Source organism: Anoplopoma fimbria, chromosome 13 (genome assembly GCF_027596085.1).
Source record: "Anoplopoma fimbria isolate UVic2021 breed Golden Eagle Sablefish chromosome 13, Afim_UVic_2022, whole genome shotgun sequence".
In the NCBI taxonomy this organism is placed as follows: domain Eukaryota; kingdom Metazoa; phylum Chordata; class Actinopteri; order Perciformes; family Anoplopomatidae; genus Anoplopoma; species Anoplopoma fimbria.
The window spans coordinates 9,165,163-9,180,744 of NC_072461.1; the positions used below are offsets into that span (position 1 = coordinate 9,165,163).

Consider the following 15,582-nt stretch of genomic DNA (forward strand, 5'->3'; position numbering starts at 1 on the left):
TGCGTCAGAGTAGCTTATGGAAATAGTACAACTGAATGAATTAGCTTTAACCTTGGATAAACTACTCTCCCATCTTTTCCATTGTCTAGGTGCAGAATTAAAACTAGAAATATTACAAATCAGGGAACAAGTCTTGCCGAAGGAAAAGCTCTCAGCACAAGACAGAAATAATGACTACTGTATGATATACTATTTAAAAACTACTGCGGTTTAGTCAAAATTCCTCACATTCCCCACGATCAGGGCCATGTTCTCACCCCCTTTTTACTCTGCCCATTTATTTCCTCTTCACAGCAAAAGCACAAACTTCAGAAAATCCGGGCACAGCGGTGTACGGGTTAAAGATCAGTCTTGAGGGTTGTTAAAGCTCATTTTTAACACCAGCAGAGGTTGAAGGATAAAGGATTGGCAGGAGGAGGCAAACCACGTCTACCCATGCTGCGTAAAACATGCTGCTGTGGAAAATGTCATTTTTTTGTTAATCTCCCTCCATGACAGTTTGCCCGATACTCCCAGACGGGCAGCTTTGACAGCTCTCAGGACGACACCAAAGTGGCATCCAGGGGGTTTTGATTTCAGGTCAGAGTCCGATGGACTCGCTCCTGGGCTGGGCATGGCTTTTTGGGACTATTTTATTAAGACTCACCACATTTCTCCAGTTTGTTTTTGTCAGCGGTGCCTCCGGATCCTCATTGTTTTGACATTTGAGGCCATTTCTCATTTTCCTCCTCTAGATCTGTTCCTCCAACTGGGACCAAATGTTTCCTGTTTTAGTTGTATTTCAAGTCCGTTCTTTTGTTTGACAACGCTACATTGTCTTGACCCGCTGTTGACCTCTCATCTCTTTTGTGACCCTAGATGGACACCCTGGAGGCTCTGGGGGAGGAGATCAGTGGGATGGCACGCTGCCCGTATGACGCCAAGCACGCCAACGTCGCCCTCTTTGCTGGTAAGATTGAAATGCATTTAATGTCAAATTACCAGTTTACTTATCTGTAATGGGAGCGCTAATGTAATTCAAGTCCTTTTCCTTTGGCTTAACATGAGAGAAAGTTTCTGTGAGGTGAAAGTAGATTAAGTAAGTGTGATAGTACTCAGTGACTGCCATGAGGCAAAAACATTAATCCTCATTTTCTCCTATCTGCACGCATTAAACATTGGAACATGTTTGAGCTAGATGGGAAAGTTGAGTCTATTTGAGCTGTTGGATTAGTTGTGGTTGTATTTAATATTGTTCTTAATACCCTGTGGTTCTTTCTAACTGCGATACTCTGACAACATGTCAAGAATGAAAGCCAATCTGTGTTACATGCGCCAGAGCAAATCACCAAACTGGAGGCCACATTTGCTCAGTGTCAGGAATTTCGCTGCTTTCTAGAACCCCTTTTGGAAACACAGATAAAGTGCTGTGGTGACGTCTTTCTGTCGCTTTTTCCTGTCGTCCTCTTCATCCCTCGTTCGCTTTCTCTCGCAATGCACAAGATCAAAAACAAGTCGTGAGCTTATGGGACCAGAGTGAGTCAGCTTTCCCATTGGCTGGGGTGAGAATGTTCTGCGGCAACGGACCCGCAGGCTGCTAAAGACATCCAGTCCCCGCTCGCCTCTGCTGCAAACCGATTTATGGCGGTATTGATGAGCCGTCCCACCCCCACCGCCTGCCGAGGAGCAGAGTCAACGCCTAGCTTGACCGGTTAATGTGTAGCAGAGCTGCTCGGAGGGAGCTGGAAGCACTGAGTAATCAAGAGGGTTCCTCTGACTGCTATCCTTTCAATTATGTAGTTTGAGTTTCCACTGTGGTTATAGCCGAGGCAGGCTGAGGTCATGCTGGTGGCGGATTGTGTTAGTGGAGCGCGTGGCGTGCACGTACGCCCACGCCGGTGTGTGTTTTTGGCCCGTGTGAGCGCAGGGAGCCAGTGTTTGTTTGATCTTTTTGAAGTGTGTTTGCGAGAGCGAGCAATTACAAATGTGCAACATGTTAAAGTGTGTGCACAGCCCTGTTTGTTGTCCGTCAGAGAGCCTCCTCGCTTTGTGTGGTTCAGTCATTCTCCAGGTCTGAGCCATCTCAAACGTGTTTGTGTATCCAGCCGCAGAGAGCAGGAATCTCTTGAGTGGCTTTATGTGTTTTTCTTTATACTCCCTTCACCTTTTTTTTTGTTCTCTTCCTTTATGGCTCTCTCTTCATTCTTCTGACCTCTCCATCTCCACCTCCATCTCCATCTTTACCTCTTATTGCTCTTTTTTTCCCGACTCTGTGTTCCCTCTCCAGGTGGCAAGCTGTACTCGGCCACCGTGACAGACTTTCTAGCGATCGATTCGGTCATCTATCGTAGCCTAGGAGACAGCCCGACTCTGCGCACTGTCAAGCACGACTCCAAGTGGCTGAAAGGTGAGCGGGACACACACACACACACACACACACACACACACACACACACACACACACACACACACACACACACACACACACACACACACACACACACACACACACACACACACACACACACACATATACGCTAAAAAAATCTCTGTGGCCGGAAAGCACCAAGCCAACTTGACAAGCTGGAATAAACAAAACTAGTTTTTTGCGTTCTCGACCGTGTGTTTATGATTTATGATTTTGTCGGTGAATCTGGGTATGAAGAGCAGGAGCACTTATGCTAATGCTGCACGCTCTGTTTGACGCAGTCATTTTGCCAACCTGGCCCGGTAGAGTTGATGTAGCCGGTAAATTGCTCTGCCCCGGGGAGAAACATGCACAAGTCCAGCCTGTCAGAGCTCAATAGAGAGATCCTTCTCTCCTTGCATGCAAATTGTTTCCCTGATATGATGGATGATAGATTGAGGCACTCAAGGCTCACAGTCGGTGCCTTTCTGCATAATATGACAGATATTCTGGCTGTTTACTGTGAAATATGGTGTCAGAACTGCTTTGTCACGTTAAAAATGTCACTTTGACTCATATTTTCTGTCTGCTTTTTTTCCCCTCCTCCTGCAGAGCCCTACTTTGTCCAGGCAGTCGATTACGGGGACTTCATCTACTTCTTCTTTCGGGAAATTGCTATGGAGTACAACACAATGGGGAAGGTAAGGACCCTGCCCTATTCTCCTGCTATTGTTTGGGCTGTAATCAGAGGTGACTTCCTATTTACCGGGAGAATCAGGAAGTGCCTGAGGAAACTAACAGGATATGGGTGTATCACATAACTGGAAGAAGGCTTTCAGGAGCTGTAAAGTTTTTTTTTCAGTAACAGATAAACACTGGGCAGGATGCAGGACCTAAAATAGATCCAAAAACAAAAATCCTTGGACGTCTGGAGATCCCATTTTGAAGTCTAAATATACCGCTTGAATTGCACGTCCGTGTCCCTCTGGCAACACTCCCGTTTGACCCATTGTCTCGATGTTTCCCAAGAGGAAATTTCACCCAAGTGTCTCTGAGAAACGAGACGGAAAGCTTGAAGAAGAAGCAGGCTTTCCTCAGGTGCGACAGCAGCAGTCAGACATTTTTCTATTAATCTTCTCAATTCAGTTTTTGACCCTGCCCTGAAAGAGTTTAATTGGATACCAGGTATGAAATAATCCATAATGGAAATGAATCACTCGATACGTATTCTTTGGAATAAATTAAAGGGAACACACAAGAGAGGGTGAGAAAGAGAGGGGACAGGAACAGAGCGGAGGTAACGAGAAACAGAGAAATAATGGATTCGCCGCCAGAAGTGACAGGCATGTGTTATACAGGGCATGAATACAGATCAGGCTTCTCAATCTGCTGGGTGTTTTGAAAAGCAATGTCAGTATAATTACGCGTGTGGTGGTAGAGCTGATGGTGCAGAGAGCAATTTAACATTTACTGACTGATATCTCTTCATTATTACAAAGTAGATTGGCCTTGCCTGACAAGCCGTCGTTTGTGCTTTATGGCAAATTGATCAATCTGTTGTGGCGGGTTTGTGTTTGCTTTAGTTTTAATGTTGGATTGTTAAATTGGTATCTGGAAAAACGCAGAGGGATAAATATAATTCGTTACACGATTGAATTAACAAGCCTTGGCTGAGGTATTTGTTCTGTGCGAGTGATCGGTGTGTTTATGCTTGTTCATGTGTGTGTTTGGAAGGTAACACACAGCGAGAATAAATGATAGCAACTGAAATGGATGCCAAAATTCTGAAAATGTGACGGTATTTTATCGAGCCCTAGAGAAAATGTGTTTGGGACTCAATAAACTCAACATTTCCCGGAAAATGCTACATGGTGAAATCGGCTAGTTAATGTTAGCTGTTGGCAGCCGGTGAGCAGCAACTTCCTGCACAGAGCTAACAGCTAACGTGAACGGGAGGTGCCCTTGATTTAAACGACGATGTGTTCAAGCTCTATTCAGTAAAAATGAGTATTGGGCAAAGGTGAATTATAACACTATCATGATGTGTTCAAACATAATCTTGTAAAATTATGTTTTTGGCGAGAAACTTGAATAAATATGTTTAAATAAGTTTTTAAGATATGTTTTCACCACAACTTGAAATAGATATTAGAGGGATGTATGACCTTTTAACTTGCACAAAAACAATACAGTGATAAAGTAGTATGTTGAAGAAAAATGGGCTCTATTGTTTCACTTTTGTTTTTCACCATGGTATGAAATTGGTATTGGTTAATAAACTTCTGGTTTCTTTACATTCCTGGTACACAGTACGCAAAGCTGACGTAATTCCACATTGAATTTGACAGGCTCACCTGCTCTGTGTAAAACACTTTTTGTAATTCTAAAAGCTCTATAATCTCTCAGTGAACAGACCCATGTAGGCACTTACGTGCATGTGTGTGTGTTGTTTTTTTTTGACAGCGTGAGTGAACTAGTGTGTGTGTTTTCTGTGCTTTTTCTGCATACACTCTTGCATTGGTCGTAATATACGCATGGGAGTGTGTGTTTATGTGTGGTTGCCTGCAGTCGCCTTTGTGTGTAGAGATCTGGTTTAAATGCATGTTCACTCCCATTCACACTGTTTACTCAAGGGCACTATTTCAGGTCAGAGTTAGATTTATTGCTGTTAAGTATAGTGTGACAACAACTAATTACAATACTGACTGTGTGATCTTATGGCAGAGATGTAATTACAGCTCCGGCTCCTATTTGAAGCTGTGTACTTTAAATTTTCTTTTGCCAGGTGCTGACTCTTTAGCAGCATATCAAACACACCAATTTACTTGTCTGTGTCTTTAATTTGCTGCAAAGTGATGAAATGTTGGATTAAGACACTGTGGTGTCTCCCAAGGATTTTCTGTCATTCAAAGCACCAAAAAGGGTAGTGTTCTGCCGGGAATCAGAAGAAAAAAGTTTCTTATCCTCTGATGTTCAAAGTTCATTCTTGACTTTGGAAACAGCAGTTGAGAAAATAATCCCACCACCAGATCCTTTTATTTGCCGTCATTGAGTTTTTCGGTCATATCAGTGATCTTCTTTATAGGAAGGAGTTTACCCAGTTGCCATGGAAATGTTGTTGAAAAATAAAATATTTAGAGTTAAAGGGACAGTGTGTAGGATTTGGTAGCACCTAACTGTGAGGTTGCTGATTGTAACCGACTGAATACCTCTCTGCTCACTACTCCATTTTCAAAACAATTATATTCCATTTCTGCTTATACTATATCCCTCAAAAAGCTATATATCTTCGCCTTTAAGTGCATGTGAAAACATTTCTAAATTGGAAATCATGTTCGTATTAAGCTTACAACACATAAAATAAAACTAGAAGAGTCTCCTTAGATGAAAAAAAGGAGTTATTTTATGTCCAAAAGATGACAAATACATGAAATAAAATAACAAAATTACGTCAAGTGATCTTGATTGAGGCAATGTCCGTTGGCGCTGAGCACAACTGTGTGTGTGTCTCCCGTCAGGTGGTGTTTCCTCGGGTGGCCAGGGTCTGTAAGGACGACCGAGGCGGCTCGCCACGAGTCCTGGAGAAACAGTGGACCTCGTTTCTCAAGTCTCGCCTGAACTGCTCCATCCCCGGCGACTCCCACTTCTACTTCAACATCCTGCAGGCCGTGACTGATGTCATCCACATCAACGGGAGGGACGTTGTGATGGCAACCTTCTCCACACCTTACAACAGGTACCCCGAGGAACCTTTAAGAGGTTTGAAGGAAGAAACAGATGGAAGTGATTCTTTTAGGTTATTTTATTTGGCTATCCTCTTTTCCTCACATGAGTCAACAACTGTTTTGTATTTCCCATTTATTAACCCTATCATCTTTCCCGCTTTGAAGTGCCTTTTAAAAATGCCCTCAATTCATCAACATTATGACAGTGTGACCTTTGTTAATGTGAGCAGCGTGTGCCCCATGCTGTGCCTCTTGGCAACGTATAATTCCTGGGACCGCTGGGTCAACATTTACATCTCCTGTCCAAACAGTTGCGCTGCCCTTTTTGACATGCAGGTGTTTCATCTTATTTCCCCCATTTTACAGTCCACATGCAGAGCTGCTTTCATATTCATAGGAAGGGGGAGTTGTTATCTAAATTGAAAATTACCACAAAGCCACAGTGCTCGGCTGATAGCTCACACATATTGTAATTTCCCATTTTATGGCTGCTTTTTAGCCGATAAGACAATTGCTTGTGACGATGCAATTGAGCATGGTTAATGGACATCAAAAACCCAATGAAGCAGCGCCTCTGAAAATTTCTATAAGCGCCAGTTTTGATCCTGGCATTAATTTTCCATTTCATAGTCGGGGGTGAAATTAGAGGGAGCACATTCAGAACCGAGGGCGGCGCTCAGGGGGTTTGAGTCGTGGCATTGTCTGTGTGTCTGCCCAGTCACTCGCTCACTGCTGGCTCGCTCCCCATCCATCCGCCTCGTTAGCAGCCCGATGCAAACAGACACGTGACTGTCCAACTTTCAATTACTGTCATTTAGCAGCTAAGCCAAGAATTAACAACTCTCTGACCTTACTCTCTATAATACCGTCCTTGTGTATTCTGTCTCCCCGATGTCTACATGAGTTTAACCCATGATGCAACAGCCATAAAAAATTGCAGTCAGCTGAGAGAGATTTCTTTTTTTAAAAGAATAAACAATCCCCTAGTTCCAAGCAGCAGATGCACGAAAAAATTTAGAGAGGTGACTCAGCGGTCTGTTATGCGATGATACCGCTCAGACGGAATGAAGCCGGTGGCTCGGCTGCTAACACAAGATGGGTATTTTTCCCTCTGAAATGAAAGGCAATAAAAAGATAATCTGTTGTCCGTAGTTCTTGCCAAACAGTGGACTTGTGATGAACTCTAATGCCTCCAGGCTTTTGGGGAAACCCAGTCTTGGACGGACGGGTTAGGGAATGTGTGTCCTCATGAGGCTCGGCATGCAGAGACAATGTAGCTCATAGATTAGCAGTAACACTACAGTGTATGCACTGATGTAATGGCCTTGACACTGTAATCAATAAGAATAACTTACTACTACTATAATTAGAACCATGAATCATTGCTATTAAAAGAAATGGAGGGAACTGCATTGCTTTCTGAATGAGTGAGGGTAGTGAGGATAAAGAACGTTTTCTTATCAGGCGAAACCTCGACAACACGGCAAACTTGACCATATCACCCAGCGTGGAAACGCAACAGCTATAACGAGCCGCCCTCGAGGGATTTAACCCCTCAGAGAGACGGGTTATAAATCCTGGTTTCTGTCACTTGGTGACAGTCCAAACTTGGCCAGGTGTTTCTTTGATATGTTCAGATGAGAGGACTGTTCATGTGAGCTTTTGTCTGTGTGTCGTGGCAGTATTCCAGGCTCGGCGGTGTGCGCCTACGACATGGCGGAGGTGGCCAACACGTTCACAGGGCGTTTCAAAGAGCAGAAATCCCCAGACTCCACCTGGACGCCTTTTCCTGAAGACAAGGTTCCCAAGCCAAGGTACAACAGCAGTTAATTAAGCACAGCACACACACACACACACACACACACACACACACACACACACACACACACACACACACACACACACACACACACACACACACACACACACACACACACACACACACACACACACACACACACACTGGATTTTGCACAAACTATAGTCACATAGTCTCTCTCTTCCTCTCTTTCTTCTCGCTCCTGGGGAACTATATGGCCCCCTTTACATTGCATTAGACTTGTTGAATTACGACGTGTTAATATCACCACATTTTTAGCTCGCGTTGCGTCATTTTTTCAATACATCCCTGTTCACTAAGGGATTACACATTCTGTGTCACACTCGCACACTGTATGCACACTGATACCACCTCTTTCTTTCACAGTTGCACCCCCCACACAACCCATTACCTCACCTCTCCCCCACACGCAGCTGCATCAAAGAAGGGCTCGGTATCAACAAATGAAGCATGAGATCATTTTACAGATGGCTGGCTAATTCCACAAATGCACCAGCCTGATCAATCTCCCATCTATTGCTGGCTAATTAACGCGCTAAGAGCTGCTCTTCTATCCTCCAGGAAAAAAAGAAAAGAAAACTGATTTACTACAAAGATCTGGGCCACGATAATTGTTGCTACCCTCAGTGTGTGTGTGTGTGTGTGTGTGTGTGTGTGTGTGTGTGTGTGTGTGTTCCCATATGGCTGAGGAGGCGGTTTCTCCAACTAAATAGAGCCTATGCTGTACTCTGTATGAGTGAACATGTGCGAGTTCCATGTAATTACCTGTTTACGTTCAACAAGGTCAGGCGTCGTGTGGATCCGTTGTTTCCGCGGCGATTGATGTGATGGATTCCATCTCTGATCCGCTGGTGCGTTCAGACCTTTTTATCTGCAGGCAAACAGACGGAGAGTTGTGACAATGCCACCTAGGTCCGGCCCCGCAGCAGACGGCTCTCCCATGTGTTACACTCTCATGCTGAATCATTTACAGATTTTTTCCGTATTTAAGCGATGTCTGTTTTCATTCGGCTCGCCATATGTCTGCTGACATAAATGTAGCTGCAGCAAAGACAATCTTATATCACTGCCATTCATTTTTTCGTTTTTACATTGACAAATGGTTCTGCTGTCCCTTAATTCAACCAAATATTATTTTCGGGGGTTAATTCAACATTAGCATCAGCTGGCTTGAACTCATCACCTTGAGGGCATAGAAGTGCCCCTCGAATAGTTAAATCACTTCACTTCCTCTTGCAAAATTGCATGTTTTTATGAAAAAATCTAAATTAAAACGGCTTAAGGATTTTTCTTTATTACTGGATTCCCTTTATACTCACGTCTACACACAACCCTTTTTTGGCAGATGAATATGCATTTCTCTTGAGTACACACACAGATATATATTTTGGGTTTGGTCTTTGACATGTTGACAGTGTCAGACGTTCAGGGGCCAGCTGGCTAATATTATGTGGTGTGGCAGGGTATCAAAGAGCACGCAGTAAAGGGGCTTTACAAGCTCTCAGAGGTGAGATGCCTGCAAAGGGGATACGCTATCAAAAGCTGCTTCTCTTTTACAAGCAGCTCACCAACTCCCTGTAAAAGGATCAGATAGATAGAACGTCTCAGTTCTTTACTGCGAGTCCAGAGGAAAGAAGACATCTTGTGTCCTCACCTTGCCTTGACCAAAGCCTCTCGGCTTGAAACTTCAGTATTTTTAAGGCTGCACTCTCATTTGATTTTATGGAGGTAGAACTTTCTGTCCTCTATTGGAGCTCTGTCCGTGAAAAATTGCTCAATCAAAGACTCAATGTAATGCTGAAGAAAGGTTTGGCTCCACACATTATTATTCTGCAGTGGTATTTCTTTACACCAATCACAATCGTCCCGGGCGGCAGCACAGATAGCGGAAAGGGAAGAGAAAGAAATAGACCGCCAATGGCAGCCGTATCAAAGTGTCTTCTTTCTTTTGTGCTTTTTGGCCTTTTAACTAACTTTTTTTCTTTATCCCTCCTCATCACCCGTCCTCTTCCTTCTCTCCATACGCAGGCCTGGCAACTGCGCCGGCATCCCGTCCATGGAGAGGTACAAGGTATCCAATGAGTTCCCAGACGACACGCTCAACTTCATCAAGATGCATCCACTGATGGACGAGGCAGTGCCCGCCATTGCCAACAGGCCCTGGTTTCTCAAGACCATGGTCCGGTAAGTACCACCCACTCCAAAGGCTTCAGACCAAGAAGATAATTACTCTCATTAAAGCCCAGTGGCACTCAAACACACACCAGCCACTGACCTATTTTCTCTGATCTACACTTTACTATCTCTTTCCCCGAGTGCCCGCGTTGTGATGACAGAGTAAACAATTTGAGTTTTCATAGATGTTCGTCTTTACGTTTCAAGTCCTTTCTAAGCCCTTATTAAAAGGATGATTTCAGCTATGTTCAATCTTTTCTCGCAAATTGCCTGTTGGAATCCTCTTTCAAAGAGAGGATACTGGAGTAAAAGGGTTTTTTTTGTTTGCGGTTGGTTTTTCTCCCTGGAGTTTCTGGAGTTGAGCCATTTTCCCAAAAAGCCAGTTCACTGAGGCTGATGCCGTTTGATAATAAAGGTCTGTGTGGCTCTCACAGCGACACTACACAGAGACATTTCAGCCAGCCCATCACATAGGCAAGGAGAAACTAGCTGACAGAGCATTTGGTAACTGGTGACTTTTAATTTGGACCAGCTTTTGAATTTCAGCTGTTTTGAGATTTTAGGTCAGGACTTCTTGACAGGCTTCGGCGGCCTTAACCTCACTTTAAAGACGAGCTACATGAGGAATTCTTCACAGGTTTTCACAAATGATCTGCATCGTATCACATCTTGCTGCTGCTTCGCTGAGGTCTGACCTACATACGGTGCTGGCGGTAGTCAGAATACGAACGGCTTTCATCAAGGTTATCCCTACAACTCTTGCTGTTCATTAGTGTGCCGTATCATACAAGCGTAATATGAATAACACATTGTATCTGTCTTTACATAATCAGCAGTCGGATGATTTCATTTGATTTGAGATGACACCGCAGCGAGCGGAGTCTCATGTGCCCTTCAGAGGCAGTAGTTAAAAGCATTATGTAAGCTCCAGAAGCCTCATGTAGGCTCAGGGGTGAGGCCTTTTTTACAATGTATATCTGTCATGCTCTCAATGTACTGTAATACTATTCTTGAGCTGAAGTCAACTGGAAACAAAAATCAGTAAAATGGTTTGATCCTTGTTACGCCCTGGAGAGGACACCCCAATATCCGGCAAGAGCTCTTGCTGCAAATTTGAAAAAGCTTTTCTGTCCTGAGACTCGTTGTGCGGCGGTTTGAGGCCTCAGCTGGCTGGGCACAGTGAATCAACTGGAGAAGGGGGGATACACTCTTGAGATTTTCATTATCCTGAATAGGAACAACGGTGAACGACTCAGTCCTCAGATTGTATTATTTTCGCTGAGATCAAATCCCATTGACACAGTCCTTGGAGCTTCTGTTATGCTTGAATAGATCCAGACCACAACAGACCTTCAGATTGCTGTTATATTTGATTGGATGAAGCCGGTGACACGGAGCGTTTTTTAAGGGATATGTCAAGAGAACGGAGGGGGAGAAGGGATAAGAGGATGTGCTGTGTTGTTTTAATGGGCTAATGGTGTAAACGGCACTCTCCAGTGAAGATAAATTTACACTCATCTTATCCAAAATAAATTCTCGAACCTTTCACCCATTTTCACAAAGAGTCAGTAAACCGTTAATGAGGGTGACAGTGGACTTCCTAGATTTCAAGATAAGCTCTCATCTTTGTTCTTTAAATCCCATCTCTTCCAGTTAAAAAATCACCAACACATGTGTTTGCATGAAACACACTTATGTGTAGATACTAAGAACTAATCTAGGGATAGAATCTGGCATCTGGGATGCAATGAAATCAGATGGTAAACGGAAATAGCCTCAAGAGGTATTTCCTGAAACCTGCTCTTGTTATCTGATCACAAATAACACCCGTGAGCGCAACAGGGCTCCGATCCAGAGCACGCTGACTGGCAGGTGTCTAATTTGTTAACTTGAACCTGCTTGCTATGTTATTTTAGTTTTTGTTTTTTTTACGAATGATGAAATTGAAATTGAGTTTCACACACCTGGTTCAGAATCAGCAGCTGTCACTTAGAAAATAAAGTAGCGCTCACAACCATTGTCTGTTGCTTTTGTTATGTTTGTCTCGTAGGAAGACCTGACATTCCCTATGGCAATGTGATTGAGTTTCTAATGAAACAAAAATCAATTAATGAGATTATTAAGGCCGTGTAATCTCCCGCTGATCCTTTTTCTCTTTTAGACATCTGACGTGAATGACGGAAGGCAGATTGATTGATTGATTGATTGATTGATTGATTGATTGATTGATTGATTGATTGATTGATTGATTGATTGATTGATTGATTGATTGATTATATAATTATTATTAGGGCATCTTTTTTTTGTTTTATTTTTTTTTTTCTTTCAGTCTCAAGTATGTTTTTAGGGATGCAAATTTAATGTCACAAGTTGTTGAATATGGTTCAGAAGAAAGAGCGCCATGCTGCTGATGGAGTTCATATCATAAATATTCGGTCCTGGCTTGTGTTCTTCATCAAATGACTGATTTGTTGGCTGGCTGATTTAGCTCACTTGTTATTTCTTCTCCCAGGTATCGTCTGACGCGCATCGTGGTGGACAATGAAGCGGGCCCCTATAGGAACCACACCGTGGTCTTCTTGGGGTCTGAGAAAGGCATCATTGTCAAGTTCCTGGCCACCATGAACAGTGGCTTCCTAAACGATAGCGTGTTTCTGGAGGAGCTCAACGTCTACAACCCTGACAAGTACGTTGCCCTGGGTCTACATGTATATGTGTGCGTGTGTGAGAGACATGGTTATAAATAGAGGGAGCACATGGATACAGTTGCTACAAACAAAGGAAGGTCGGCTATGGCATATGTGTGTGTTTTAGAGTGTGTGATTTTGTTTCCAACCATCTCTAGACTTGGCCAAACCCGCCAACCCACCAGCTCCATCAGTACCAGTCAGCTCCCCCTGACCCAAGCTGTGTAGTGAGGCCAGCAAGCCAGATGGCTACTCTATCATTTAAAAGAGTTTTATCAGGTTACACTCTGCCCAACCACAGCGACTAAATTAAAGACGTAGACCCTAAGGCCCTGGATAACGCAGCGCTGCGGTTCCCGACCTCAGCGGAGCCCAGCTCCTCCAAAAACGTTTGTCTGATTAAAGGAAACGCACACACACAGAGAGGTCTGTGTTTGTCTTCAGAGCCAGCCTGGGATCTCTGGCTAATATGTTAGGCGTCTGTTGTTGCGTGTTGGGGATCACGAGCGAGTGTGAGCTGGGCATGGTGGGGCGGGCGAGTTAAGCATTGTCGTGTACTTAGAGTAGAAGTGAATAAGGGAAAAATCTGCCAATGTGTGACCCTTGCCAAAGCAAATATTTAGTTGAGGGGTAATGGATGAAGGGGGGAACGACTGCCGGCACAAGCGGAGGAGGTAAAGAAGAACAGAGTAGAGAGGCCCAGTAGAAGAGAGACGGAAAGAAGGGCAGCGGAGGATATGTTATTGTGTTAGACAGCTCAGGAGAAGGAGAAGAGGGGAAGGAGAGCGAGAACTTGACAGGAGGGCTTTCAAGGTTACCACTGTTTGTTACCCGACATGCTGCGGCCATGTGACGAGCCGTATGGAGGGGATGAAGGGCAGGCCCTGCCCTCTCTCCTCTCCCGTCGCTGTGTCTCCTTCTTGCCTCCTCCCTGTATCTCCTCTTCTGTCTCTATAGCCGGGGGCCGAGCATTCGTCGGCCGGCGGCCATCTGGCTTTAGTCTCGTACAGTAAGTGACTTTCCCCGCCTGCCCGCCTGCCTGCCTGGCCCCGATTGTCGTGCATTACCCGGTGTATATGGACTCTAAAGCTCTAATTGAGAGCGTTAATGCGGGACCAGAGCACGGCGAAGGGGAGATTAAATCCCAGGAGCTGGATGGCGGGATGGAGAGAGGGAATGGATGGAGAGAAGGGATAGAAAAGCTCGACACGCCCAGAGGGATTAGAGTGTGTGCTCCTAGGGGGCGAGCAGACAAAAGAAGACTAGCAGGGATGGAGGAATGGTGGAGTGGTGGAGTGGTGAGGAGGAGGAGGAGGAGGAATGGTGTTAGTGGGTTTTACAGTTAAGTGCAGAGTTATTGCTGACTGCTCACAGTGCCCATCTGTCTGTTTATCTGTTGTATCTGTATCACCCCTTTTCTTTATCTCTGTTTATCTCCCACTCTGTTGCTGACCCCCGTGTTCTGGAGTCCAGCTTTATCTCTTTTCTCCCTGACCTCGCGGTTTGTCTCATTGCCACATCTTAATCTTCCTCTTTTTATTTATCCCTTTAAATGAACTGTTAAATCTCATTTTATGGCCCCTCACATCTCTCCGCGCCTACTTTCATATTTTTTTTTTACAAGACTTTGTCCCTAGATAACCAAATAGTTGGAGGAAAGTCAGAATAACCCATGTTCCATCCTGTCCTCCGTCTCCTAGGTGCAGCATAGACGGCGTGGATGACAAGCGCATTATCGGCATGCAGATCGACAGCAAGAGTCACGCTTTGTGGGTCGCTTTCACCTCCTGTGTGGTTAAAGTGCCGCTGTCTCGCTGTGAAAGACACGGGAGATGCAAGAAGTGAGTTTGATGTTTGCACATGAAAGCTTTCTTTTAACAAACTCCAGTTTACAATATGATGAGAGGCTGATTGTGTGTGTGTGTGTGTGTGTGTGTGTGTGTGTGTGTCTCACCCAGGTCCTGTATAGCCGCCAGAGACCCGTACTGTGGCTGGGTGTCAGAAGGAGCCTGCAAACAGGTGGTCGATAACGCAAAGTAAGTAACATGTTAGATAATTGCATTCACTGTATAGGCTTCTTTTAAGGATAAAGATACTGTGACAGGTCACAAAGCACAAGTGTGAATAATACAATGAATGATGCAGTTTTCTTCCACAAAAAGAAAGTTGAAGTAATTAAAAAAGTGGGCCTGATCATTAAGCTGTAGTGTTGTTGCATTGCCAAGGAGAAACTATTGCTTCTATATTTAAGAACATTGAGGATTTCATCATGAGATAATGATCACACAGGAATGTACAGTATAGAAAAATACTTTTTTAGCTTCTATCTTTTTAATCTTTTATCGCTGCTGAATCAGTTTGCATCTTGGATATATCTTTCAAACCAATAGTGTAGGCCCTTACTTCTGCTTCTCTCTAAAATTGTCTTTCAAAAAAAACATTTATTCAGAGTGTGGTTAGTGGCAGTGTGGGCTCCATGGTAGCTCTGACAGCGTGATGGAGTAGCAGCGGGGGGTGGGGCTTAGCAAAGGGTCAATTACTGATGCTGGTGATTTTATTAAAAGCCTGACACACATGTGTGTTTTGCAAACAACTTTTAAAAACAGTACCCCGCCTTCTCTTTCACGCCCGGTGGCATTGCTCTCCCGATTTGTCGTGCCTGTGATCTTTCTAATTTTATGGTGTGTAAGTGCAATTTCCTCCAGCTGAAAGGGCTATTGGAAGGATGAATGGAAGGAAAGTGTTGTTTGCCCCAAGTTCGGGGTTGGG

At 44.2% G+C, this 15,582-nt stretch overlaps 1 protein-coding gene across 1 annotated transcript in view; it reads left to right on the plus strand.

Annotated features, from left to right (window-relative positions):
- Positions 1-15,582, plus strand: part of sema6a (sema domain, transmembrane domain (TM), and cytoplasmic domain, (semaphorin) 6A) — a 103,410-nt gene that overhangs the window by 64,367 nt on the left and 23,461 nt on the right. The window contains exons 7-15 of the mRNA XM_054610225.1: positions 859-949; positions 2,267-2,386; positions 2,999-3,087; positions 5,905-6,122; positions 7,794-7,925; positions 9,980-10,135; positions 12,639-12,812; positions 14,514-14,654; positions 14,772-14,849. Coding sequence (XP_054466200.1) covers positions 859-949; positions 2,267-2,386; positions 2,999-3,087; positions 5,905-6,122; positions 7,794-7,925; positions 9,980-10,135; positions 12,639-12,812; positions 14,514-14,654; positions 14,772-14,849 — 1,199 coding nt within the window. The remainder of the gene's footprint in view (positions 1-858; positions 950-2,266; positions 2,387-2,998; positions 3,088-5,904; positions 6,123-7,793; positions 7,926-9,979; positions 10,136-12,638; positions 12,813-14,513; positions 14,655-14,771; positions 14,850-15,582) is intronic.